We start from the raw sequence: 25,893 nt of genomic DNA on the forward strand, positions 1-25,893 counted from the left end.
CTGCTCTAAATCTTTTCAGAACATATTGGGAATTTGACAGTATCTCAAGCATCTTCCAAGTCTTTATTAAATATATGATTATATCATCACAATTTCATGAGAGCTTCTTTTAGAAAATATCGTCATTATTAAAAATATTATCAGTTAAGAATAACTCTTTATAAACTCACCCTCAATTTATTTATTTGTCAGCAGAAAAAGTACTCTATTTATTCCCTGCTTTATGCACTTTTTAACTCAATGATATATATTTCAGGTACACACATGTATTTACACTTGTATGGAATCATTAGATACACTTCATTGTTTACAGTGTCCTAATAAATCCTAAAGTATACATACCCTATCATGCTGAGTTTATTATATTAAATAAATGACAAATATAGGGCTCAAGTAATTGCTTCCTTTAAAATAAACCTTGTTCTCTTTTAAATCAAATACTTGAAAATGAACAATGTGTATAAAGTATAGTCACATATTGATGTCGTTGATCTTAGCAGAACTGACCTGAAAAGGTCATAAGCAAGTAAATGCTCTTCTGTGCATCTACTGTGAGTGTGGATTCCTAACACATCATTATAATGCAGAGCCACCTAGATGGTCTGGATCATCTCACTCACACACCATAAGCTATGGATCACAACTGGTTTCTCAGTCAGTGTAGTTCTGTGAACTAACAATAAACCTGACATAAAATCTCAAGTCATTATATAATCTGCCCCCAGGGAACCTCCCATATAAAATTCATATTGGTGAAAGGAACCTTAAAGCAACTGACACCTGGATAGTGCTGCACAAAACGTCTTCAGAGAAGAAGGAAACCAAACTACAAAGTCCCTCAAAGTTTCAGGATTTGATTTCACATATTAGATCCTGCCCTAGAGTGACAAGATGGAAGTAAAATCTGGAGTCTCAAGCAAGTTCATCTGCTGGATCCAAGAGCCACAAGTGCAAAACAGCAACACAGAACTTTTCTTATCTTTTAGCCTAAGTGTCTGGAGAATGTAAGCTCCTAAATATTTACTAAATGCATGAATTATAAAAAGGTCTCATGAAATATTTTAAATTGGTTCCATCATTAGGGGCATAAGGGCATTCTTCTAGGCAGTCAGTATTTTTGGATATTAGGCAAATCAAAGGGTTTGCAATTTTATTCAAATGAGTAGATATGCTTATTTTTAAAAAGCCTCATAATTAGTAGTTCTTTTTATAGAGACTTGCCTGTGTTTTTATTCATTTGTTAGTTCAATCAGTTCACTCACATTTTCTGGAGCCCCTACTATGTGTCAGATACTATTCTAGACAGGACAAGTGCCCAAAAGTAAACTTAAAACTTATTTGTGACATCATCACTTTGTAAGAGAGATAGTATTACCAAATGGTGCCCTAATATCTCTTGATGCAATGTGCAAATTTGGTTTTCCTTATACTGCTAGTAATCTTATCCGGATTTGATAAAAACATTCATATGGGGATCAGTGGGTCGTAAGTACAATTCTTATGCTCATCTTGCTGCTAGACTTGGGGCTTCTGTCAGTCAAAAAGCAGTTGCAATACTATTAATTCATTCATTCATCTCAGAAAAACTTATTCTGACCCTAATGTGAAGGTTATGCAGCTGATTAAGCATTGGGAGAGATGTAAACATGTATAAATCAGGAGAACCCCTGATTGGAATTCTGCCCCCCAAAATTTTCAAATTGATTTGCAAATCACTGTAATACTATATGCAAAATGTAGAGTACCCTAAGTGTCTATGAATTACCACAAGAATTCAGAGAAGGGGCAAGCTTCATGGAAGGCTATCTCAGCTAGGTTTGAAGGTTAAACAGAATGTTGACATTCAGTAATGATGGAAGAAGAGGACATTCCAAGTGGAGGAAACAGAAAAGGCACTTGTTAATTGTGTAAATACAGTCCATTTTTCCATGTGTTCATCCATTCAACCAATGCTTATTAAATACCTTTTATGTGTCAGAAATTAAGATATGCCTGGAACATCTAATAATAAATAGGACACGGTCAAATCTTGCCCTGGGAGCATTTACCTTCTAGTGGTGGGGACAGACATTAAATAAACAGTTACACATATATCTCTATTGCATACTTGAATGCTATCTTAGACAAGTTGTTTATAGTGTTTCTCACAATTGCAATTCAATATTGCATGTATACATACACAGATACACATCAATTATCAGAAAGTGTAGCAACAGTAGGTACGTTTTCCGTCACTACAAACAAAAGAAATAAAACATCCTCCCAAATATGCTGTAGTTTTTAAATACAATTCATTTATCCAGCAAACAATGAACACATCCTGCTTGCCACACCCTGTACTAGGTACTCGCAGTTTAAAAAGTAATAGTTAATATTTACTGAGCACCAATTTCATATCATGCACTCTTCCAAGCATTTTACATGTATTATCTCAATTCTGTCAACAACTTCTGATGTAGGTACCATCATCTCCATTTTACAAAGCGTAAAAAAGAGATGAAGTCACGTAGTTAATAAATGGAATGATTGGTCCTTGAACTCAGTGATCCAACCTCAGAGCCCATTTTCTTAATCAGCTCACTAGAGTAAGAAGAAAACACTAAAACCAAGATAACTGTATTGCAGTGTGATTAGGAGCAGCAATTAAAAGATGTGCAAACCATGGTAAATGCAGCAAGGAAAGAGTGATCCATCTGCTTGGGATGGAAAGGAAAGATAATCAAGGAAGGCTGGAAAAAGGAGAAGAGTCTTGAGACAGTTTTGAAATAGGGGTTTACAAGATGAGGGAGGTGAAAGTTTAAAAACTGGAACAAAGGCACTAAGGCATGAAAGAGCAGTATGAAATGAGAATATGTTACTAACTTTCTCCAACTCGTGATCTGACACTTTGAACATTACAGAAGAAGCAAGGCCAGAACAACCAGGATGAGAGCTGGGTCATATTTAAGGTCAGGAATTATACAGGTAAATCATAAAAACAACACTGAATAATTCAGGCCCACAGACAAAGGCACTGGAGCCTCAGAAGAGAACCTCAAGTTAAGAAAGAAATGATTTTCAGAAACCTGGCTTAATTATCCCTGCTACCTGTGGCCTGACCTACAGGTTGACAATGGTGCCTAGAATTGAGGATATATCCATGGAGAAGCAGAGAATGTTTGTGCACAGATGTGAAAGATTGAAAGAAATGTAGAAAAAGAAAAGCAGATGAGAAACGATATGGTCTCAAAGAAAGAGACTGAGAGAAATGAGGTAAGATAGGCTGGACTGTGACTTTCTGGGTCCCCCAAAACTCCCAGTTCTTAGTTCCAGTTTACCAGGCAGCCTGCCTTGCTGTGCTTCTTGTCCTTTTAGCCTGACAACAACTTCCAAATTTTGCTTAAGCCAGTGCAAGTGGATTTCTATTCTCACAGCCACAGAACTTTAAGATAGGGGTCAGTTAGTGACTAGTGGTACAGGGATAGGATACAGTGCTACTAGAAGAGGTGGGACAGAATTGAAGAGAAGACAGACAAATCAACTGAGAACACTGGTCTTCAAAGTGAAGTTGTATCCTTCAGGACTTAACTCCTATCCCCTTCCACAAGCCTTCCCTTTTGCCTAATAACTAAAAGGCATGCCTTCTCCCTCCTTACTTCAACCCTGATTAACACCCCTCTGAGGAAAAATAAGAATAGGGAAACTTCTTACCAACTGCTTTAATCTATACTTTTGTATGCAGTCATCACAATACCAACATGAAATGACCCATTGTTACTATCTACATTTTAGAGGATCAGTGGGGTTAAGTACCTTGTTTAAAATCATGTGGCCAGTAAGACAAGGAGAGAACTTAGGTCTTGTAACCATAATCCCATCTGCCTTTCTTCATGCCTGTCATGGGACTTTGTCCCTATTTCTCTCGTGCATTTTTTTCTGCTTTGGATTATAAGCATTTGGGAGGTTTCTTTTATTTCCACATGACACTATGAATTCCTTGCAGGGCAAGACTATGCACTTCTCCTCTTCCTACTTTCTGCAGTGCCAAGTGTGGTGTCTTAAGTATGTTCAGTAAGTAAATCTGCACAGATGGAATGATGAATACTTAAGAAGGGAGAATTTAGGCAACAATGAAATGATAATGAGGAAATTATCCTTCTTGCCTCAAGTAAATTCTTAAACTCTGTCTCCTGAGCTCCAGCATCACATCCACCGACTCTGCCTCTCTGGTCCCTGGATGTATAGTTTGAACCATCATATGTTGAGGTCAGCTCTAAATAGGATTTGATCAGTGATGACTTTCAGTCCCAGTTCATGGTGTTCCAAGTGTGTTTTGTCCTTTCTGGATTCTAAATATTACTTAATCCTCATCATCCTCATTCATTATAACTCATCATCCTCAATCATGCTGGATTCATTTCCCTATTTCTTTCCTCTTAACCTCGCTTTGCATTTGTTTAGTAATACCCCAATTTTTAGTCCATTTCCTTCTGAAGAATATGAACAAGTCTATTAATGGAATTTCTATTAGTATAGGAATAAATATGACACTCAATCTATGGAGATGTTCAATTGAAGGCAGAGCAGGGAACTACACCAGAAGCGACCTGGATAATTACAACCGCTTGGGACTGCAAGAACATTTGCAGATTGCTGGTAAAGTGGAATGAAATTGTCACTTTGGGTTTTTAACAAAAAAGCAAGAGCCTGCTATCTTTATATCTTCCTCACTTGTGAAGTTTGCATTTTCTTTGACTACTGGTCTTGTGATGCCTGTGCATATACATCTGGAGGCCACGAAAAACTACCACCAGGTGCAGGGTGCCTTCTTTGTATTCCAGTATTGCTCGTTATAAAATGTTTTGATGACTCATTAAAATGAAATATTATCATTGATATATGTTATTATACAATAGAGTAAAACTTACATTCTGCCACTTCCACTTTCCATACCCATCCCGGGAATTGCAAAAATAGAACCCCAAGCTTATTTGTTACAGAACAGAAAAATAGACAGCTGTTCAGAGTTAATAATGGCAGTCCTCTTCCATGTAGGAAACCAAAATTTAAAAATATACACACATTAAAACCTGAAAAGCTTTAATGAGCTAATACTAGATATGTTATATTTGTTGAAGCTTCATTTAGATATTTTTATTTAGCAAGAAGATGCTTAGGAGCAATGGGATTTCTCATTTTCATCATGTAGAGTTGAAAAAATTATACCAATGTTTTACACTTGATGCTGCTGCTGCTAAGACTACCTCTACTACTACGACCTATCTTCCTTATATTTATTTATTGTGTTACAATTTTCAAAGTAGTATAAACTAGATTACTTCTCGTTACAACTTTCACAATTAGGCAAGACAAGTTTTCTTATCTTCATAGTAGTTATACGAAAATTAAAGCTTAGAAAGTTGAAATGGCCAGGATCAGCAATGGTTAAACAGTAAGACATAATGTAGTAGGACTAAAATCTGAGTTCAGTTTTTATTCTGATTCAGAGTTTCAGCTACTTGAAGGATCCTTCTTCCACCATTTGCTATCTTGGATAAATTACTCAAATTATCTGAGCCTAAGTTTCATCCAATGTAAAATTAGGTGTTATATGTAACTTTCTAGCATTGTTTGAAATCTAATAAAATAATGTGAATTAAACTCTTAACACAGTGCCTGACCAAAAACTGTGCCCAGTAAAGGTCATTATTACTGTTGCTGCAAATTTTTAAATGTTATCCCAAATATATACATTTACAAATTGCATAATGTCCTTATATATGGCTACATTTGCTTCTTGAAGAACCACATGATATTGACTAAATAATAATTTTTAACATCTATACATGAATAGAAAGTTTCAGAGAGATTAAATTAATCAGCTAAGATCATTGTAGAAGTGAGGACAAAGGTCTTAAATCCCAGACAGATAATCCAAGTTCTAAACTCTTTTATTACTACTTTTATGATATTCAAAATTAGGCTAGTATTAAAATCAGGAATCATACAATTTTCATTATAGTTGCATATAACCTTAGAAATAATTCAGAGAGTTAAGTGACTTGACTAAGTTCTACGGGGTCACAGCCAGTCCTAGAAGACTCATCTGCTAAATCCAAGTGCAGGACTAGAAAGTGCTCATCCTATAACGTAAAAACATAAGATACAAAAGTTCTTATCCAGTATGAGTGAGTGAGGAGGAGTCATGAGATGATTGCAAATATATTTATAAGGAAGTTACCATCTCCTTTCTAGTTGGTTAGGAAAAACCTTTATAAAACAAATGAAGGTTCCTGAGTACCTGGGATTACAATTCCAGTGGATAAAGGAGTCTGAGAGCACAGAAGAGAGAGTCCCAGCCCGGGAATCATCATTTCACACTCCAACTTGTGACAGAGTTTCCACATACCAGAAAACAACCTGCTCCCAGTCCTCCCCCTCCTTTTTTCATTCTTTTCTCTTGTTATTTCCCCATCTCTCCTCTAGCCCACAGCAACAGATAATATTCCTCCTTCTTTATGTTAAACACAGAGTTGTAGCATTGTGCCAGGCCTACTAGGAGGTAAATTGAACAAGCATTATCCTTGCTTTATAGAATAATTGAAAGTAAGAAAGTCACCGGAAAACTGAGAAAGCATGAGTAACATAGACACTGCCACTGTGGGAAGCTAGAACAGCTGTGGGGCTAGGAACTGGTTGGCATTTTAGATCCAGAGATTTGTAGGCTCTTGGCTTGTAGAACAAAGACTTCATTGCCTAGTTGATGACAATATACAAACACATCTGCAGAATATATTCTTTGGCATCAGCAAATGCCAGCAGTATTTAGTGAACCTCTATTTTTCTAGTCCCCATTCACTTCTTCTTTTTATGTTATTTTTCTCCATGTTTTTCCTCATTGGAAATGATTCCAAATTGAACATTAATTTTGAAGAAAAATGGATTGAGGGGAGATTCTTAGACATACAGATGTTATCAGAATTTAAAATAAGGGAAAATGAAACTAAAATATTCTCTATCCTGTTATCTTGTAATGTGCACTCAAGTGCCATTGTTTAGAAACAAGTCTTGGAACATCCTCCAGGCCCACCATAAACATGAGCACATTATAGATTACTAATGGATAACAGTAAACTAACTCATACTTCATCTTTGCCTCTCTCCCTAACGTTTCCTCTCACACAAAAGAACCATTCTAGATATAAAATATTTTAAGACTTTCTCTATGGCTTCACCTGTTATGTTTCAAATCTTAGTGTATGATCTAGTGTCAAATTATGGTGAGTAGGGGAAAAATGAAGGCAGAACAATTTTTTTTCTGGAGTTATAGCTTATGTAAAATGGATAAAGGCAAGAATGGAATAATTCTTAGCTTCACTTCAAATCTTTTTTACTCTTTATATAGAAGAGAACTCCTTGCTGCTGATTACGTGGTTCTTAGGCCAGAAAATTAACCTGTTTACAAGAAAAACAAAACATGAACTATGAACATAGAGCAAGAGGACCATATATAGATTTTTGAGGTGCCTTGTCTAAGGCATACAGAACATTATCCTTCAGCCAAGTCATTAGAAACCAATTTATATAATTGTTTCTTATCAAATTTAACTTTTGTCTTTTATTTCTGCATGCTTTTCTTAATGTTCTGTCTTCTAGCTTTTTATGTCTGAGTGGTAAAAATAGATCATTTCCCCAGAATGAAGGGTTATACAGCATCCCTGCTTTCTTTACAGTATTTCCTAGTAGGATGAACTTTACAAGGAGTAAAATCAGATCCTTGATGAGAAATGGACTATTAGAGGTCATTTCACTTTTTATTCCTTAAAAAATAAAAATAAATGGGGAGACTCAGTAAATGCTGAATTACTGAACTTACTGGGTCTAAAACTAAGATCTCCTGACTCCCTAGTTCTGCTGTCTTTATATTAGGAACATAATTCCTTGACAGGAGTGTGGTTATTTCCAGGGAGACAGAGTGCCTGATTTTTTATAGCCATGCAGGAACCAGCTGGGTTGTCAGGTTGATTCCATTACAAATGACTCAAAACTTTATGTTTCTATTAAAAACACAAATACTATGCAGCCATAAAAAGGAATGAATAAACAGCATTTGCAGTGACCTGGATGAGACTGGAGACTATTATTCTAAGTGAAGCTACTCAGAAATGGAAAACCAAACATTGTATGTTCTCACTGATATGTGGGAGCTAAGCTATGAGGACGCAAAGGCATAAGAATGATGCAATGGACTTTGGGGATTTTAGGGGAAGAGTGAAAGGGGGGCAAGGGACAGAAGACTACAAATATGGTGCCGTGTATACTGCTCAGGTGATGGGTGCACCAAAATCTCACAAATCACCACTAAATAACTTACTCATGTAACCAAATACCACCTGTACCCTGATAACTTATGAAAAAAAATATGATTATGGAGTAAAGGATGAAAATTGCATTCATTTGTAATATAAGACATGAGGCTTTGAATAAATGTCTAGTTTTGGGTAAATCTTTGGGGATATGTTCTCACATTTTGTCTGGAAAGTTTGAGAAATGCTGTAGATGTCATTTTGCTTTGTCATGATTTTTGAGTTCTTAGTTTTTTTCCCCAAATCCCATGCTTCCTCCCACCTAACTTCTCCTGAAACGTACAGTGGAATAGTAAGTTAGAGGAAGTAACACTGCCAGCAGCTACCGTCCTTGTTCCACGCAGGGTAGTGGTAAGACAAGAATATGGATTTGGAGTCAAGAGGAGTGAGGCTTGGCTCCAGCTGGTTATTAGTCTGGTGATCTTGGATAAGTTGTGTTACAGGTGCATGCCTCACTTTCCTTATTATAATCATAATTGGAATATGTACTTCATAGGGTTGCAATGCGGAATAGGGAAGAATAAGCACAAAGTAGCAGTGTATAGTTAGCATAGACAAGTCTTTCTGCTTATATTTTCCTTAATTTTCATGCTCTGCAGTGAATAGCATGGCCTGGAGTGCATGACAGGCTCCAGATGCTCACACATGGACACCATAAGGCAATGTGGTACAAGAACTCGTCACCAGAGGGCAGCATGCAGTTACCCCTTTCTACCCATTTTATCTAATTCTGTTGCCTCAAGAGTTTCTCACGAATTGTAACTCCTGTTGCTGTGACTCTAGTCCAATAGGTCTAAAACTCAATTAACAATTACTGTTTGAGTGTTTGAGTGTGTGTTGTATGCCCAGCACAGTTAGGAGTGTAGGTGGAGTGGCTGGTGAAGAAGTAGAGAGGAGGACCCTGACCTCAAAATGATTACAATTTCTGCAAGGAGACTTGAATATCACACATGAACCAATTAGCTATCAACATGTATAAAAATAGAAATAAATGTTAATTAAGAATGTCAGGGTTTAGTTCTTTCACATAACTTATTCCTTTAATATTTAAAATTCAGTGTGATCTGAAGTAATACAAATAACGAGTGCTTTAAAATGTGGGGAATATGATGTATAGACTGAGTCCTGGAGTGATATGAGTAAAGTGTCATGGAGCATCTGGAACTTTAGATTGTTCTTGCAGGATGGAAATCGTTTGGTTAGAGAGATAAGATTGAGGACTGCAACTGATTTAGGTTGTAGGAGAAGGAAGAAATGAAAACAAAGACATTGTGGTAGGCATGAGCAAGGTATGTGCTTGGAGTAGTAAGGATCCTTGCCTGGTGGAGGAAAAGAGAGAAGAAGGATGGAAACTAAATAGCAATAATTTAGTGATCCCCCATTGTGTAAAAAATCATTATCCATGTACTACGGAAGAAATAAGCCCTACCTTAACCTAAAGAACCAGGTTATTGACAGCTTGCTCCAAATTCTGGCACCTAAATCTGGATAATACAACTGTACTGCTAAGATTATAACTCTTGAGTAGCTTAGCAACAAGGAGCAGATGGTATCCACATGGATCTTTCCAGGAATAGCACCACATGGAGTGAATCAGTGAATTAAGTAGGTATGGTTATTATGGCATGGGGCACATTGACTAAACCACATTTGAGATTTAAGCTAATGACTCCATTTTTTGTGGGATCTTCAGAAATAATGTGCATAAATAAAGCAGTTAGAGTTGTGAAAGCTCAGTGTGAATCAGTGGGGTTTGAGGCATTATGGCCTAATGGTGAAAAGCAAAGGGCTTAGAATCAGAACACCTGGGTTTGAATCTCAGTTTTGCTTCCTTCTAGCCATCTGACATTTTGAGAAATTCACAGAATCATTCTGTGCCTCTATTTACTTATCTATAGACAAGAGGAAATTCCATCAATCCTTCTGGGGTTCTGTAAGGGGTAAACAATAAAACACAAGTAAAAAGCTTACCATATTTGCTTGGTACACAGTAGGTAGTTGGTTAATCAATGTTAATTCCCTTTCCTTTCACTATAGAAATTAAATGATTGAATGTGTGTGATATACTTTATATAGCATGACATTGGTGGTCGATATAATTGCCAATTTGAGTTTCAGTGTTGATCTGTAGATGCAGTTTTAGTCAGTAATTTAGTTTAGCCTTTTATAGTAAGTGTAAGTAGGTATATGGCGAGCATGCAGGATGGAGATCCGAAGAATCTTCATACTAACAGTTCAAGCAATCCCCATTGCTTCATCAAAATAGGATTGATTCTAGAAAAAACTTATAAAGTAAAGAAAACTCTCTTCGGCATGGGGCACATTGACTAAACCACATTTGAGATTTGAGCTAATGGCTCAATTTTTTGTGTGGGATCTACTGGTCTCTACTTCTGTGCTTCATTCTCCAGGATGCCCCATCATTTCTGCACTAGGAAAAAAGGGAAGACCAACTCAGCCTATCTGAGGTCTTTAGGATATTCATAGGATATTCATTTATTTTGTGCAAAATACTTTACTACTTTGTATTTTAAAGGAGGATCAAACAGAGATGGTAACTCTCCAGTCCAAGGGGATAAAAAATACAAATGGTGAGTTTTCAAGGATAAGTAAGACAAATTGTGTTGACTAGAACAGACTTTGCTTATCAAATCTTAATAGGGTACAGAAGCAAATGTATTGCAATGGTTAGGATTTATCCACTTTGGAGCCAGGCTACGATTGTCTGACTCTTGGTCCTGCTATTACCAGCTGAATGACCTTGGGCAAGTTACTTAACGTTATTAGTTTTCTTATCTGAAAGTGAGGGTAATATTATTCTTATTATTAAGAGTTCAGGTAAGCAGAGTCAAATTGATTTCAAACCAAAACATGAATCTTCCATCCTGTTACCTTGTTTTCTGAGCTAGTCTGGTGTTAAGCTAGGTAGGTAACCATCCAGGCATTTAATTAAATGCTAGGGAAAGGGACCACAATCTTAGCTTCCTCCAAAGTTGCTTCCTTTAGACATCCTGTCACAGTCTGCAGGATGAACTAGCCAAGCCCTCAGGCACTCACATAGTTTATTCAGCACTGTTCTTGCCTCAAATAAGACCAGTGGTCTTATGTCTTATGTCTCTGTAGAGCAGGTGACAAGCCAAAGCCACTGGATGATATTAGTAGTTATGACTTAGAGCTGGGCTGGATTGAACTGCACCCACCTAATTGTCTTGTAGAGAAGGAACTTAAAAGGAGAAGAAAATCTAGGAAAGCAAAAAATAATCTCAGTAATAAGTATAATAACCTAAGAAACTTTTTTTTTTTTTGAGACAGAGTCTCCCCAGGCTGGAGTGCAGTGGCACAATCTCAGCTCACTGCCACCTCCACCTCTGGGGGTTCCAACCGTTCTCCTGCCTCAGTCTCCCAAGTAGCTGGGTTACAGGCACCCGCCCCCATGCCCGGCTAATTTTTGTATCTTTAGTAGAGACAGGGTTTCACCATGTTGGCCAGGCTGGTCTCAAACTCCTGACTTCAAGTGATCTGCCCAGCTTGGCATCCCAAAATGCTGGGATTACAGACATAATCCACCATTCCTGGCCTATACATGCATTTTTTATTCGGCTAAATTCTTGAGAAATAGGTTAACTGGAAAATAGCACTGTTCCATTTTTTAAGTGGGGGTTTGCAAGATATTAAGGGACCCAAATACCTCTGATAATTGGGGAATTGAATCAGAGTCAGAACAGTGATAAATTTCTCTTCAGACTGTAAAAGAGAAACTAGCAACTTTCCAGGCAGAAAATAATTGCATTTTCAGTTTGGGAGCCTAGAAAAACTCAGGCAAAAAAATCAGATGTTGGCGTTACCCTTATGGACTCTGGGGTTAGAAAGACATGGGTTTAAAAACTGCTCATGGCACCTCTTAGATTTGTGACTAGGCAAGTGACTTGGTCAATTGGGATCTTCTTTTCTTCCTTCCTTCTCTCTTTCATTCCTTCCTTCTTTCTTTTTAATGGGAACAATAATGTTTTCTTAGAACACTGTAAAAATTAAATGCATTCATATGTCTTCAAGTACTTATAGCACTCCTGAAACATAATAATCACCTTATATATGCTTAATACTTTATTATTGTTATTCTTGTTATCCTCAGTTTTGATACTATGTAATTGTGAGATCTGGGTTACATCATATTCTTTGTCTTCATTTTCATATTTTTAGAATGTAAGAGTGTAATTAAATGTTCCTTAAGATCTCAGCTTTAAAAGTTCTATGATTCTAGAATATATTTGTTCTTCCTATTTTGTTCTTCCTCTCTCACACAACCATCAATGTGTCTTTAATCAGTCAATTACCAATTTATTTGAGGCTTACTCAAAGAATGCCTGAATCAGTCAGTCTGGGTATGCTGGGGCTATTGGCCTTTTCCTACGCATGCCTCCTACAGGCCTCTTCTCATGACACACTGGGCCTCAGCAGCTACACCAGAGGAAGGAGGGGAAGGTTCTTGGGCCAGCCAAGATAACGGCACATTAAATAAATTTAGATTTGAACTGGCTTGTAACTTGTTGATCAACAGTAAAAATTAGGATCTGACCAGGTGTGGTGGCTCACACCTGTAATCCCAGCATCTGGGGAGGCCGAGGCAGGTGGATCACTTGAGTCCAGGAGTTTGAGACAAGCCTGGGCAATATAGCAAAACCCCGTCTCTATAAAAAATACAAAAATCAGCCAGGCATGGTGATACATGCCTGTAGTCCCAACTACTTGGGAGGCTGAAGTGGGAGGATGGCTTGAGCTTGGGAGGCAGAGGTTGTAGTAAGCCAAGATGGCACCACTGCACACCAGCCTGGGTGACAAGGTAAGACCCTATCTGGAAAAAAAAAAAAAAAAAAAATAGAATCCAGACATAACTGGTGAAATCTGTTTTTATTCTAAGGGGCAGTAGAACATGGCTTTGGAGCCAGATTGCTTGGGTTTGAAGATTTACCAGCTGTTTACCAGCTGTGTGACTTTGAGAAAGTTATTTAACCTCTGTTTCCTCACTTCTACTTTGAGAATAATAGTGCTTGTCTCATAGAATTGTGTGAGGATTAAATAAGTTAATTTACATAAAGTATTTGCTATATAAGTGCACACTCTTATTATCTGTCCCAGTATTAATATATCAAGGGATTTAGATGTGGCAGGGTCATAATAATACAAACCTTCAAGTCATGATAATTATAGGTTCCAAGTAAATCCTCCAAATAGGAGTAGGGTCCTGCCAGCACCTAGAGATGTGGAACTCCAGCCTAAAAGATTGTGGAAAAGAGGGAAAGGAAAGACAGGGTTTCAGTTCCAATGGAGAACTAAAATGTGATTCAGGAAATGAAGGCGGAAGTCACTTCCCCAACCACCCCACATTTTTCTTTCCAGAGTAAGCCAACATAATAGAGGGTTATGGGGAAAAGTCTAATACACACTACAGTTATCCTGGGTTCAACACTCAGCATATCTAATCTAGTACTTAATGTTAGATGTCTTACTTCAAAGTTGATGGGGTGTGTGGGTAGTAACCTCAATATTCTACTTCCCTAGCCAGGATTAGCATATGATCTGATTGGGGCTCATCCTGATGGCAATCTTCTGTGTGAATTGTGAAGCAAAAAGTCTGCTAGCATGCTATCTAGTAGCTGCCGGTCTAAAACAGCTAATATTTACTTAGAGGTTCTGGGATCTCCAACTCTCATAATGAAATCTCACACACACACACACACACACACACACACACACACACACGCCCACACACAGGACTCATTTTCAAACTTTCAGTGGCTTTCATTTTGTTTCAAAATGTCATGCCATACCATACATAAAAGTCATTTATGGGGCCTGTGTCCCTCTAAATAGACAAGAAATCTTGCCCATTCAGTAATCCTGTCCTGTAAGGCTGATAAGATAAGTCAAAAGTATCCAAAAGAAGCTCATATGTTATTCTTGCCATATTTTACCGCCTATTTAAATTGGCATAATGACAATCACCTGCCTTCCATTTGCATGTCCCAGGTCAGTTGAAATCCCTGCGTAGTTCCTAGTACCATGAGTGTTGCTGTTCATTTCTTGCTGATCTAGTTCTCTCCTTTTCTATCTTACTTCTTAAAAGTCTAGGTATTAGATTAAGTCTTTTGACCTTCCCACTGATTAGTCTACACTTCTTGGAGTTAAGCTTCATGAGAGTGTTTCTTGGCTGACTAGCTACTGTACATTTCCTGCCAATACCTTGCTTGAGGAGGCTTCTTCACCGTAGTTGGCTTCATGACCACCTGCCCACATATGTCAGAGGCATTTCCCATATCTGACACTTAACACATATCAAGAGGTAACCATGTTAGTCAAAATCAATGAACTCCTTTGTAAAGTTGCATTCATTTTGTCAGATTCGTTTTATTTAGAGTCTCTTGGAAGCAAGCCAAAAAAGTGTATCTATTACTAGTATAAACGAAATTGTTCATGTAATATGAGAACATTTGTATGTCATATGGAGCCCAAGGATAGGAAAATGGCTGACATTTATTAATAACTTGACCTAATAGTTTAAATTATATCAGTATTCCTTCTGCTTACTTCTTGCTTCTCTGTAATTAGCTGTACTAGTCCCTTTTGCTGAAAACTGGCTTTCTCTGCATGGAAGAGGATGTCATATAAAAGGCAAACAACATAAAAAAAGGCTTCATAGTTTGGTTTACTCAAGAAATAGTTTTTTATTTTTCTTCCTCCCTTATAGTTTCAAAAATCTTGCCTAGATGTATATAAAGACAAGTCTTGAAGGTTCTGATTAAAAGAAGATTTTGTTCTAGATTTTTCATAAATCTCTTTCCAGTTAATGGAAATAAGCATATTAAAGAAGGACACTAGAATCTGCTGAGCCACCAGTTTGATTTCAGCATCCAATTAAAGAGGATATCCAAAAGGAAGAAAGAGAGTATATGGCCAGATGTGGTGGCTCATGCCTGTACTCCCAGCACTTTGAAGGCCGAGGCGGGTGGATCACATGAGGTCAGGAGTTTGAGACCAGCCTGGCCAACATGGCAAAACCGCATCTCTACTAAAAATACAAAAATTAGCTGAGCCTGGTGGCAGGTACCTGTAATTCCAGCTACTTGGGAGGCTGAGGCAGGAGAATCACTTAAACCTGGAAGGCGAAGGTTGCAGTGAGCTGAGATTGTACCACTGCACTCCAGCCTGGGTGACAGAGTGAGACCCCATCTCAAAAAAAAATAAATAAATAAATAAAAAAAGATGGTGTATATGGCAGCGCAGTGTGAAGTGTGGAGAAAATACTTGGTGGGAACTATCAAAGCAACTGGATAGTTGGTTTTTAAGACTCAGAAACAAACTAGATTAAACTAGTTATAACCTCTCTTGACTGTAAAAGTGAACAAAGAATCAGGAGCCAGATGAGCTAAAGGAAGGTTTGGAATTACCAACTGGTGAGAAGAGCACACTCATGGGCCATGTTTGGAATTCAACTACACTCTATAGTCTGGGGTGGGCTGTGAAGGTCCTGAAGCAGGGCAGTGGGAGGGTCTTCAGAGAGCCTGGTGTAGCAGCACAGTGGGGTAGTGTGTCATTCAGAAGAACCTACTGTGGCATCTCTTTGGCAGTCACACCAGGGTGTTACCAATGTCAGATGTATGTGATATATGTTTATTTTGATACAACCTTGTTTGTTCATGCATTTTTAATGACTTTTAGAGAGGTAGGAATTAACTGTGGCTTCTGGATCCTTTTGGCACAAAGAAGGAAAAATAAACTTTCCATATAACATAGATTCCACATAACATAGATCTTGTCCTTTAAGTTCTTGTCCTCTACTTCAAGTGGAGTCCATTCACAGACTCCACATCCTAGAGTTATGAAATTATTATTATTTTATTAAAGCTGAATTTAGTAAAGTAATAGTGACTAAACAAAGAAAGAAAGTGATACTGGATATTGGAAAAGTAGTCACAGTCTTGTTGATATCATGAGATTTTGGGGTTCTGGTTATCTTAGAAGTGCTTTACAAAGCTCGCAAAGATATATTACTTTCCTTTATACCTACTTCTATACTTTATCACTACATTTAGTCAATAAATTCTAAGTATTTCTCAATATTCTTTGAGCTCCTTCTATATACCCAAGTGCTGTAGAGAAATCTAGAAAAGTATACAATACTTGTCAATTTTTAGACATATAGTCTTCTTGGAAGGACTAAATTTACATTAAAAAATAAAAAATAGCAACATAAACATACAAAAGTTTTAAATGGCATTATATAGGAAATGGACTTATGTATAAAATTTATTCCCATAACACATTATTATAATCTATAAGAAAAAAAGCAAAGATGGGATGAAAGCCTCAAATCAAATTAATACATATTTATTAATCAAAACTACACTAGAAAATATGGGGAAATGCAGGAATTGCATGTGATATTCAGAGAGTTTTTAGTCTAGTCTTGGATATGAGGCACACTTTCGTGAGTCATGGAAACCAAACAGAAAGCATAGGAGAGATGTCATCAAAACTAAAAACCTTTTTAAAAATACATACTAAGGCTTCACTAGACTGTGTTCAGCATCTAACCTGCAGTATCCTTAGGCATCTTTTGCCTTCAGGGTGGTCTTTGCTTTGTCTAATTCTTGTATAGTACTCTAGTATAGAGCTCACATATCACTGCAAACTCATGATAGAACCACCTAGATCCTGGGATTTTGAAGCAGCTTAGTGGGGAAAAATGAATTTTGAGGTCAGAAAAAAACGGTATTCAAATGTTAAATCTCATTTTCACTGAGCCTCATTTTCCTCATATATAACATAGAAATAGTGATAATAATGCCTCATCAATATGGTTTTGTGGAGATTAAATGAAGACATATATGCTTATGTATATATTTAATAAATGGTAATACATACTTAATAATTAGTAATTATTATTATTATTATTATTGCTTTTGACATGAGCTGTTTTAGAACCACAATCTAAACAGGCATCTTATTAGTGCAATTGCAGCCACTAACATAGCATTGAGATCTCTGCAGTGTAAACAGTTTACAAGCCATTCAATAATATATCTTTACAGTAGTCTATCTTAAGAGATGCTTACTACTAATAATATTTAACATTAATTCTGAAATTTGCAGTTTACAAAGCACTTTCAACTATATCACCTCATTTGATCTTCAACCATTTTGGAAAGTTGTTACTACTATTTCCAATCTATAGGGAAGGAAAATTAGAGAGGGTTAGTGGACTTGCCCTAAGATCACACCACTAGGAAGTCACTAAACCCCCAAATCATACAAACAGAAAGTTGCTAAACCAACCTTGAGCCCATGTCTTCTGACTGCAAACCTCATACCTTTTTCTCTCCTCTACAGGCCTCTTATTATTTTTTTTTAGTAAGATCCAGTGAAAAAATGCCTTTCTCCAGAGTCTTTATTTACCCACAAGATACATCCCATTGAGAATCATGAAAATATTATGACTAACTAGTTGATCCATTATACAGATATGTATGCCAAGGTTATGTTTTCCACGCCCAGTGTTTTTGGTAAAGACATGAATTTTGTTTTGTAAAACCTGCTGGATTGCTATTTGTTTTATCATTTGATTAGGATCCCACAGAACAGATTGGCATTAAAAAGCTGTTAACTCTGTTAACTCCAGAGGGCACAGCTAATGAAATATCCCAAAATTTGAGCACTTTCCAAAACCACCATGTCATATAGAAGAACTCTGTATTAATCAGGATGAAAGTATGTCTTTTATCTAAATGAAATCTATAATTTGAGACAAAGATTAAAGATCCTTTGGGGGATAAAGCAAAAGTTGCTGTGAAAATTCTAGAAACTAAAAAGTAAAGATAGCTCTACTCAATATTCATGAAGTTAGATTGGTGATGCAAATAGAGATTGCAATCTCTTATTTTCTAATGATTTGGCTTGTAGCACTCCTATATCAGTTTTACGCAGTTTCCCACTAAACTTTAAAGAGAATTACTGCAAATCGTACAGTTTTTTTTTTAAAAAAAAGAAAGTTGAAACTATCCAATATGATTTTCTCTCATATTTGACTGTTAATGTTCTATTTAGGGATTTCTAAGGTTTATGATTAGAGGTGCATAAATAATAAAATACAGCAAGGCATTGTGGCTCACGCCTGTAATCCCAGCACTTTGGGAGGCCGAGGTGGGCGAATTACGAGGTCAGGAGTTCGAGACCAGCCTGGTCAATACGGTGAAACCCCATCTCGACTAAAAGTACAAAAGTAACCTGAGCGCAGTGGCGCATGCCTGTAGTCCTAGCTACTCAGGAGGATGAGACAGAAGAATTACTTGAACCTGGGAGGCAGAGGTTGCAGTGAGCCAAGATCGCACCACTGCACACTCCAGCATGGGCGACAGAGGAAGAATTCATCTCAAAAAAAAAAAAAAAAAAAAAGAAAGAAAAGAAAATACAAGATACAGCATATATATTATGTAAACATAGATGTTGATAAGTGAAGCCTTTTTGTATTGAATATAGCATACTCTCAAAAGGCAGTTTGAAGAAAATAACTATGAATATTGGTTTAGGTTTCATTTTGCTTCCTTGAGAGAGAAATCAAATTCTTTTAGCAAAGTCATTTCATAAACAAATGATACAGGTCAAGTGAGATAGCTCATGCCTGTAATCTGAGCACTTTGGGAGTCCAGGGCAGGTAGATCACAAGGTCAGGAAATCAAGACCATCCTGGTCAACATGGGAAACCCCGTCTCTACTAAAAGTACAAAAGTTAGCCGGCTGTGGCGGTGCGTGCCTGTAATCCCAGCTATTTGGGAGGCTGAGGCAGGAGAATTGCTTGAACCCAGGAGGCGGAGGCTGCAGTGAGCTGAGATCATGCCACTGCACTCTAGCCTGGGTGACAGAGCCAGAGCGAGACTCTTATCTCAAAAAAAAAAAAAAAGAAAGAAAGAAAGAAAGAAAATACAAGCTTTAACTCTCATCTAATTTATTAGAAATCCTTGCCTTACACATAGTAGAAATCCTCACCTCCTACACTGTTTTGTAGAATGTAAGAGAAAATGAATGTAAATTCTATGAATGCTTACTTTATTTCTTTATGTGGTAAATGTAACAAATATTTGAGGTGGGGGAAGGTACAGGAAATCTTAGTCATTTTATTTATCCCACTAACACTTGACACAGTGCCTGTACAGGTCCTCAAGAAATGCCTGCTGAGCTCTTTGTTAAATAAGTTAAGCTAAATAATCTGTCTCAGAATACATTATTCATTGTTTAATTTTTTTTTCTGTTTCTTTTTTCAGGCCAGTCCTGCTCCTATAATTGTCAACACAGATACTTTGGACACAATTCCTTATGTAAGTAACTTTTTCATTAATACCTTCTTTTAAAACTGTGGTAGAACTTAATTGGCTGAATTTAAATTCAATTGATATTTAGTTTCACCCAAACGAAATAATCTTATGGAATGACATGTAGTTTTGTAAATTTTCTTTTAATAATTTCTAAATCTTGTCTTAGTAATCAAATATTTCCCTCTTTCATTCATGTTTTGTAAAATACAAGGGCCCATCATGAAAAAAAAAAATAGACAACGCTGTTCAAATAGTGTCAGTTTGCTAAGTGGCTCACTGAAAAGAGACTGAATTGCTCATAGACATGAGCAAACTTCTTTGGGTTTCTTATGAAAGGAATATTGAAGTCAATTTCTGTGACAGAGTCTGGAACCTAGAGTAAGTAATCAATAAATATTTTTATGGATTTTGTTGGTCTTCTAATAAGAAGTGGACAAAAGTTTTGTGAGGATAGAGCCTACCTATATATAATGAAAGTTATGGTTTTATAAAAGCATGGAGCATGATCAAGCAAATCAATGAAGCCTAGATTCTGTACCTGTAACACAACCACTATAATGGCAAAAGTTCTTGAAGACAGAGTCTGGCTAGGCAGGGAAGATTGGAGACCAGCTATAGGCCACAATGTGGGTGAGTGGTTGACATTATGGAGGTCCAACAAGGCTTTGTGAGTGGGCTGTAGCTGATGAGTGGAGGATAGTGATCAAAGAAGATGGGACAGCCACAGATGCATGCTAGACAGGGGTATGAAGCTGAGAAGAAGGGCTGCCGGGGTAATGGACAAGAACAAACAGATTCCTTCCCTTTGATTAAATGCGTAAAGCACATAAAGCACTTAGAACAGTACCTAGCACAAAGTAAGTGCTTGGTAAGTACTGGCTCTTCGCAGTTTTAGCCCACAGCCTCAAATCCCTTCAATGACCAACCAAATCACAGAAACAAATGGAGCAGTCAGAGTAGGGACTGTGGGGAATAGAAAGCACATGGCCATTTAAAGAGAGCAACTGCCACTTGGAACCTACTGGTGCCAGATCATTTTACAAAATAAGATGGAAATTTGTACATGTTTGCAATTTCTAAATACAGGCAACTAATTTTCAAAAGTGCAAACACTGTGTCTGCCAAACAAAGTGTGTCTAGTCCATAGGCTGCCTTTTGAGAGATGTTACCTCAAAGGAACTGGCAGTCCTGAGCAGGTTCTGCAATCCGGGACTCAGTCACAGGGGAGCAGAATGTCAGAACTGGAGTACAAGGTTAGGACTTGATGATAAGAATGAGGAACTAAAACTGGGACACAGGGTCAGGCCAAGAATAACAGCAAGCTTGACTTAATGCTGAATCACCTGAACTACTGAACTAGGGCTTCTTAAATCTTTCTGCACAAGAATAGTTTGGGACCAGACCGGAAACAAGGTTAAGCTTACTAGAAGGAACCAAGAGGCCCCAACACTGGAAAGTAAAGGGCTCTATAGAAGGAAACAAAGCAATGTCTTAAAGGCACCTACATCCACTATTCTCTCACTCCTCATACCTTTCTTTACTTACCAAACATCTGTAACAGGGTATGCCTAACACTGTTGTAGGCACTTAACAAATTTTAACTCATTTAATCCTCATAACAATCCTTTGAGGTAGGTACTATTAATTTCTCCATTTTACAGATGGGGAAAATGAGTCATAAAGAGGTCAAGTAACTGGTTCAAGGACTCACAGTAAAAGGCAGAGTTGAGTCAATCCAGATAGCCTGGCTGTAGAGTTAGAAATGTTATTTAACTTCTAACATGTTTCTTTCTTCCCTCCCTTGTTTTCTGCCTGTCAGCTTGGGAACATAGTTTCCTTACTTACTCCCCTGATACATGCAGATTTGGATGAGAGATAACTTGTCACAGAAGCTTCAATACATTCAGGATAGGGATCCATATATATATGAAGGAATCTTATGTCCCAAAAAATCTCTTCACTATAACCATTGTCAAAGCATGTGAGCAGTGCCCTCAAGAAGTAGGCCTGGAGCACAGAGTTGATTTTGTAAATAAGACCACTTTCTTGTGGTGGATCTATATTATTTCACATCCTCCTGTTAGGGTTCTGGTGGCGTAACTGCCAGATGCCCTCATGTGGAAATAATTTATCAGTAAGATCTAAGGGTCTTGTGTAGACATGTTCAATTGGTATCCCAATTGATTAGCTAGTAAAATCAGTCACAAATAACAAATTCATCAAATTATTCCTATTCTTCCAAATATCAGGTTTGTATCTGACTTTGACTCCTTCAAAAATTATTTTTATTGAACTTTTTTTGTTGTTATTGTTGAGTCAGTCTTGCTCTGTCACCCAGGCTGGAGTGCAAATGGCCTGATCTTGGCTCACTGCAACCTCCACCTCCCAGGTTCAAGTGACTCTCTTGCCTCAGCCTCCCGAGTAGCTGGGACTACAGGAGTACACCACCATGCCCTGCTAATTTTTTTATTTTTATTTTTTGTATTTTTTAGTAGAGACACGTTTTCGCCATGTTGGACAGGCTGATCTTGAACTTCTGATCTAAGTGATCTGCCAGCCTCAGCCTCCCAAAGTGCTGAGATTACAGGTGTGACCTACTGTGCCTGGCCTAATCAACTTTTTCATACTTAATGGAATCCACTTTGTGCTTCCTTAAGGGTAACGATCTTTATAGTGGTTTGTGAGCAGCTTGATATGATGAAAATGTCCCAATTATCATGGTAGTATGTTCTTAAGTAATGTATTTAATCTCTATGCACCTAAATTAACCTATAAGATAGGACTTATAATACCTGCCTCAGAGATTTTCTTAGCTTCTGGTTGATAGCAGCTAAAGTATTTATCATTTTTTTGAAAAAAATAAACACTTATGAGGTAAAACATGCTAAATTCTAGGAGAATGGTGAATATGAACACCTTCCCCAATGTAGAAAAAACATGAATACATTATGTATTGAAAATGGCAGATTTAGCGCATACTCATTAATGTGGATAAGCTTTGGTTCTTGGCAGAGTCCCAACTCTCCCCTTTGTTCCTGACTCACTGGGTAACCTTGAACAAATTACTGTTCCTTTCACATTCTATTTTCTCATTCCCCAGTGTTCTATACTTTGTTTTCCTCTTTTCTTCCTCATGTTCTAGTTGTTCACATAATTTCAGCTCTATTTAATGAAAAAACTATTTCAGAGTTCCCTAGGGCATTTTAGGCATGTTGCATAAGAACTTTTCCCTCTTAAAAATATTATCAGAATGCCAAGCTGTAACATATATTAAAGTCTTTATAAAAAATAATTTCATTGCAAGTAAATGTATTAATTTTACTGATTAGCAAATTTGATTTTTGATAGAAGCGGTTTTTGTGGAAATGGTTCCTTGGCACAAATGCAAATGACAATTGAACAGCTGCAGGAAATTTCTAGGGTCAAAGGAAATTTTTATGTAAGTGTCAAACAAAATACAAAATATATTTAAAGAGACTTCTTTGTATTAAGGAAGATAAGTTGAAAGACATTAGAGCTTGCATTTATGAAGGGGTCACTGAGGTTCTTACACAAAAATGCCTTAAGTAAGCTCTGTCTTATATGAGGTCATGATATATTAGGGTTGGGTATAACCTTAAATGTGGCATAGTCTAGCTTCTCATACAAAGCAGGAATCTCTATATGAAAATTAAAATCACCCAAGCAGAAACAAGGAGAGAGAGAAAAATTATTTTTCCATTTCAATACTATCTAGTTTCTATTTTTTGCTCAATATTTTTATTCTTCCCCATTACATGTTGAATATTGTTTCATGCCAGGTACTGAAAATATTTGTTCTTAGGGAGCTCAGAGTGATTAGAGCCTGCTTGTGAATCCAGCTCCCTGAAGGTTGACTCAATCAAATAATAATGCTTTACTCTCTGGTACTCTGCAACCAACTGACATTGCGCTCTCCTCTCCTTTCAGTAGACACTTTAGAGTTCAATATTGAACAGCACCCTGACAAATAGTATTCTTTGTGCTTTCGAAAATAAAATTAATCAGAGAGATTCCAGAATCCTTTTTTATTTTGCTCTAACCTTCTCTAATATGCATTTTGTATTTTGGTAATATTCTGACCTCTTTTATACAAATGCACTGTTGAGAGAGGTATACTTGAGAATCATGCGTTTTAAATCTGTTAAATAACTTGGAGTTCAATCAACACACACCTTCATTTTAAAGATACAGATTTTCTATCTCAACTAGTAAATGGTAGTGCTTGATCTACCATTTACTATTACCTCATGTAGTTGCCAATTTTTGGTGTGTAACCACAACCAAAAAATCAGTGGCAATGAGCATTTTTTTCTTCTCTATTTATCAGTTAGCTAGGACAGTTGCTTCAGGCTGCAGAATACAGTATTCTCACCTTATCCATTGTATCAGGAGACTTGATACATTCCAAATCTCCTGATGGATGCCTGAAGCTGCAGATAATACCAAACCCTACATACATGAATTTTCCATCTTAACTATCAGGCACTGTGGCCATAACTTTTGCAGTTTGGGGTACAACAGCAAAACTAGCATGATTCTATTTTTCCTTCTTCACAAGTTCATGGATGAAAGATTCATTTTTACTGTAGATCTTAGCAACTTCAGCATACAGTATTTTCTCTTCTTTTTTTTCTTAAGTCAGGAATTTTCATGTTTTCCCTTAAAGGAAGCTTTTAAGGCTTCTCTTAAGCATATCTGAATTGTCAGCATCACTATTCTTGTGCTTTGGGGCCATTATTAAGTAAAATAAGAGTTACTTGAACAGAAAAACTACCATACAAGGATAGTCAGTTTGATCACCCAGACAGCTACTAAGTGAATAAAGGGCAGGTAACATCTGCAGCACAGATACCCTAAACAAAGAAATGACTCACATCCTGGAAGAGAGAGAGTGGGACAGTGAGAGATTTCATCACACTACTCAGAACAGCAAGCAAGTTGGAACTTATGAATTGTTTATTTCTGGAATTTTCCATTTAATATTTTCAGACAATGGTTGACTGTGGATAACTGAAACTGCAGAAAGCAAGACCACAAATAAGGGTAGGGGCAGGAGGGCGGGTCCCGTACCAGGTTGGCTGAGGCATCTCTGCTTCAGAAGTTTCATTCTGGGAACCAGGAGGTGGGACAGTGGCTATCCAGGGTATGTTATTCATACTGTAATAGTCAAAGGACAAGAAATCAAGCCCATGACACAAACACAGTTAAAGCTTCTGCTCACCTTATATCCACCAACACCCAATTGGCCAGAATAAGTCATGTTGCCAAGCTCGAAGTAGGGAAAGAGTGAGTATTTGCTAAACAATAAACTAGTACATCAGGGCCTTAAATAAAGGGCTAAGAATCTGTGTATGTCCCTGTATGAGAAAAATAAAAATAAAAACAAAGCAGATATAAAAGAAAAAATCTTGTACTTTGTATTGGTAGGTCGATGGCACTAAACAAAGTATCAGAGGGACCTGGTTCAACTGATAGGGAGAGTGAGTGTGTAGATTATTGTGTGTTGTCTAAGGGAAAATATTCAGAGGTAAAAGAAACATCTAGCAAGTATTGGCAGTATAATGACTTTACTTTCCTATAAGACACTTCGTTGTCTGAAACTTTGTTTCTAGAGGTAGAAATAATAGTGGAGACAAGGCAGAAGTTTCAGGTCTCTTGCTTTGAAAACCCTCCTAGGAAGTAAGGGAGAGAGAAAAGTAGAAGATAAAGAGAAAACAAAGAAGAGTTAGGTTACGAAGAATATGAGTGGGTCCTTAGTAGTATCACCCATTGGATTTGGCTTCCAAGAAAGTTATTTATGTAAAAGTTATTTGAGGACATTTATAATATCTTTATAATATCAGCAACATTTTTATAGAGTGCTTTCAATGTGAAAAGGCCATTGGATGCAAACAAAACTATGGTTCTCGGGCCAAGCACAAGAGAGTGAACTAAAGGGAAAAAATGACCCCAAAATGGCTGAACACATGAGTGTCAGTGAAAAGAAAAAGGATATTGTGGGTTCAGGGACATAGAGACACAACTGAATTAGCAATGAGCTTCATTCAGGAGCCAGAGTATGGGTTTGTGTCTAAGAGATGTTTTAAGCAACATTTTAAATGGCACTGCTGATTGATTCCAGCATCAGGATGCTGAGGACAAGAGCTCTCTGAGGAGGAAGT

General features: G+C 37.2%; 1 protein-coding gene across 20 annotated transcripts in view; it reads left to right on the forward strand.

Annotated features, from left to right (window-relative positions):
- DLG2 (discs large MAGUK scaffold protein 2) overlaps positions 1 to 25,893 on the forward strand; it is a 2,166,350-nt gene that overhangs the window by 1,357,850 nt on the left and 782,607 nt on the right. For all 20 annotated transcript variants that reach the window (XM_031653896.1, XM_017949244.3, XM_017949248.3 and 17 more), the window contains one exon: positions 19,661 to 19,714. In XM_031653896.1, the coding sequence (XP_031509756.1) occupies positions 19,661 to 19,714 (54 nt within the window). The remainder of the gene's footprint in view (positions 1 to 19,660; positions 19,715 to 25,893) is intronic.

Source organism: Papio anubis, chromosome 12 (genome assembly GCF_008728515.1).
Source record: "Papio anubis isolate 15944 chromosome 12, Panubis1.0, whole genome shotgun sequence".
Classification (NCBI taxonomy): Eukaryota; Metazoa; Chordata; class Mammalia; order Primates; family Cercopithecidae; genus Papio; species Papio anubis.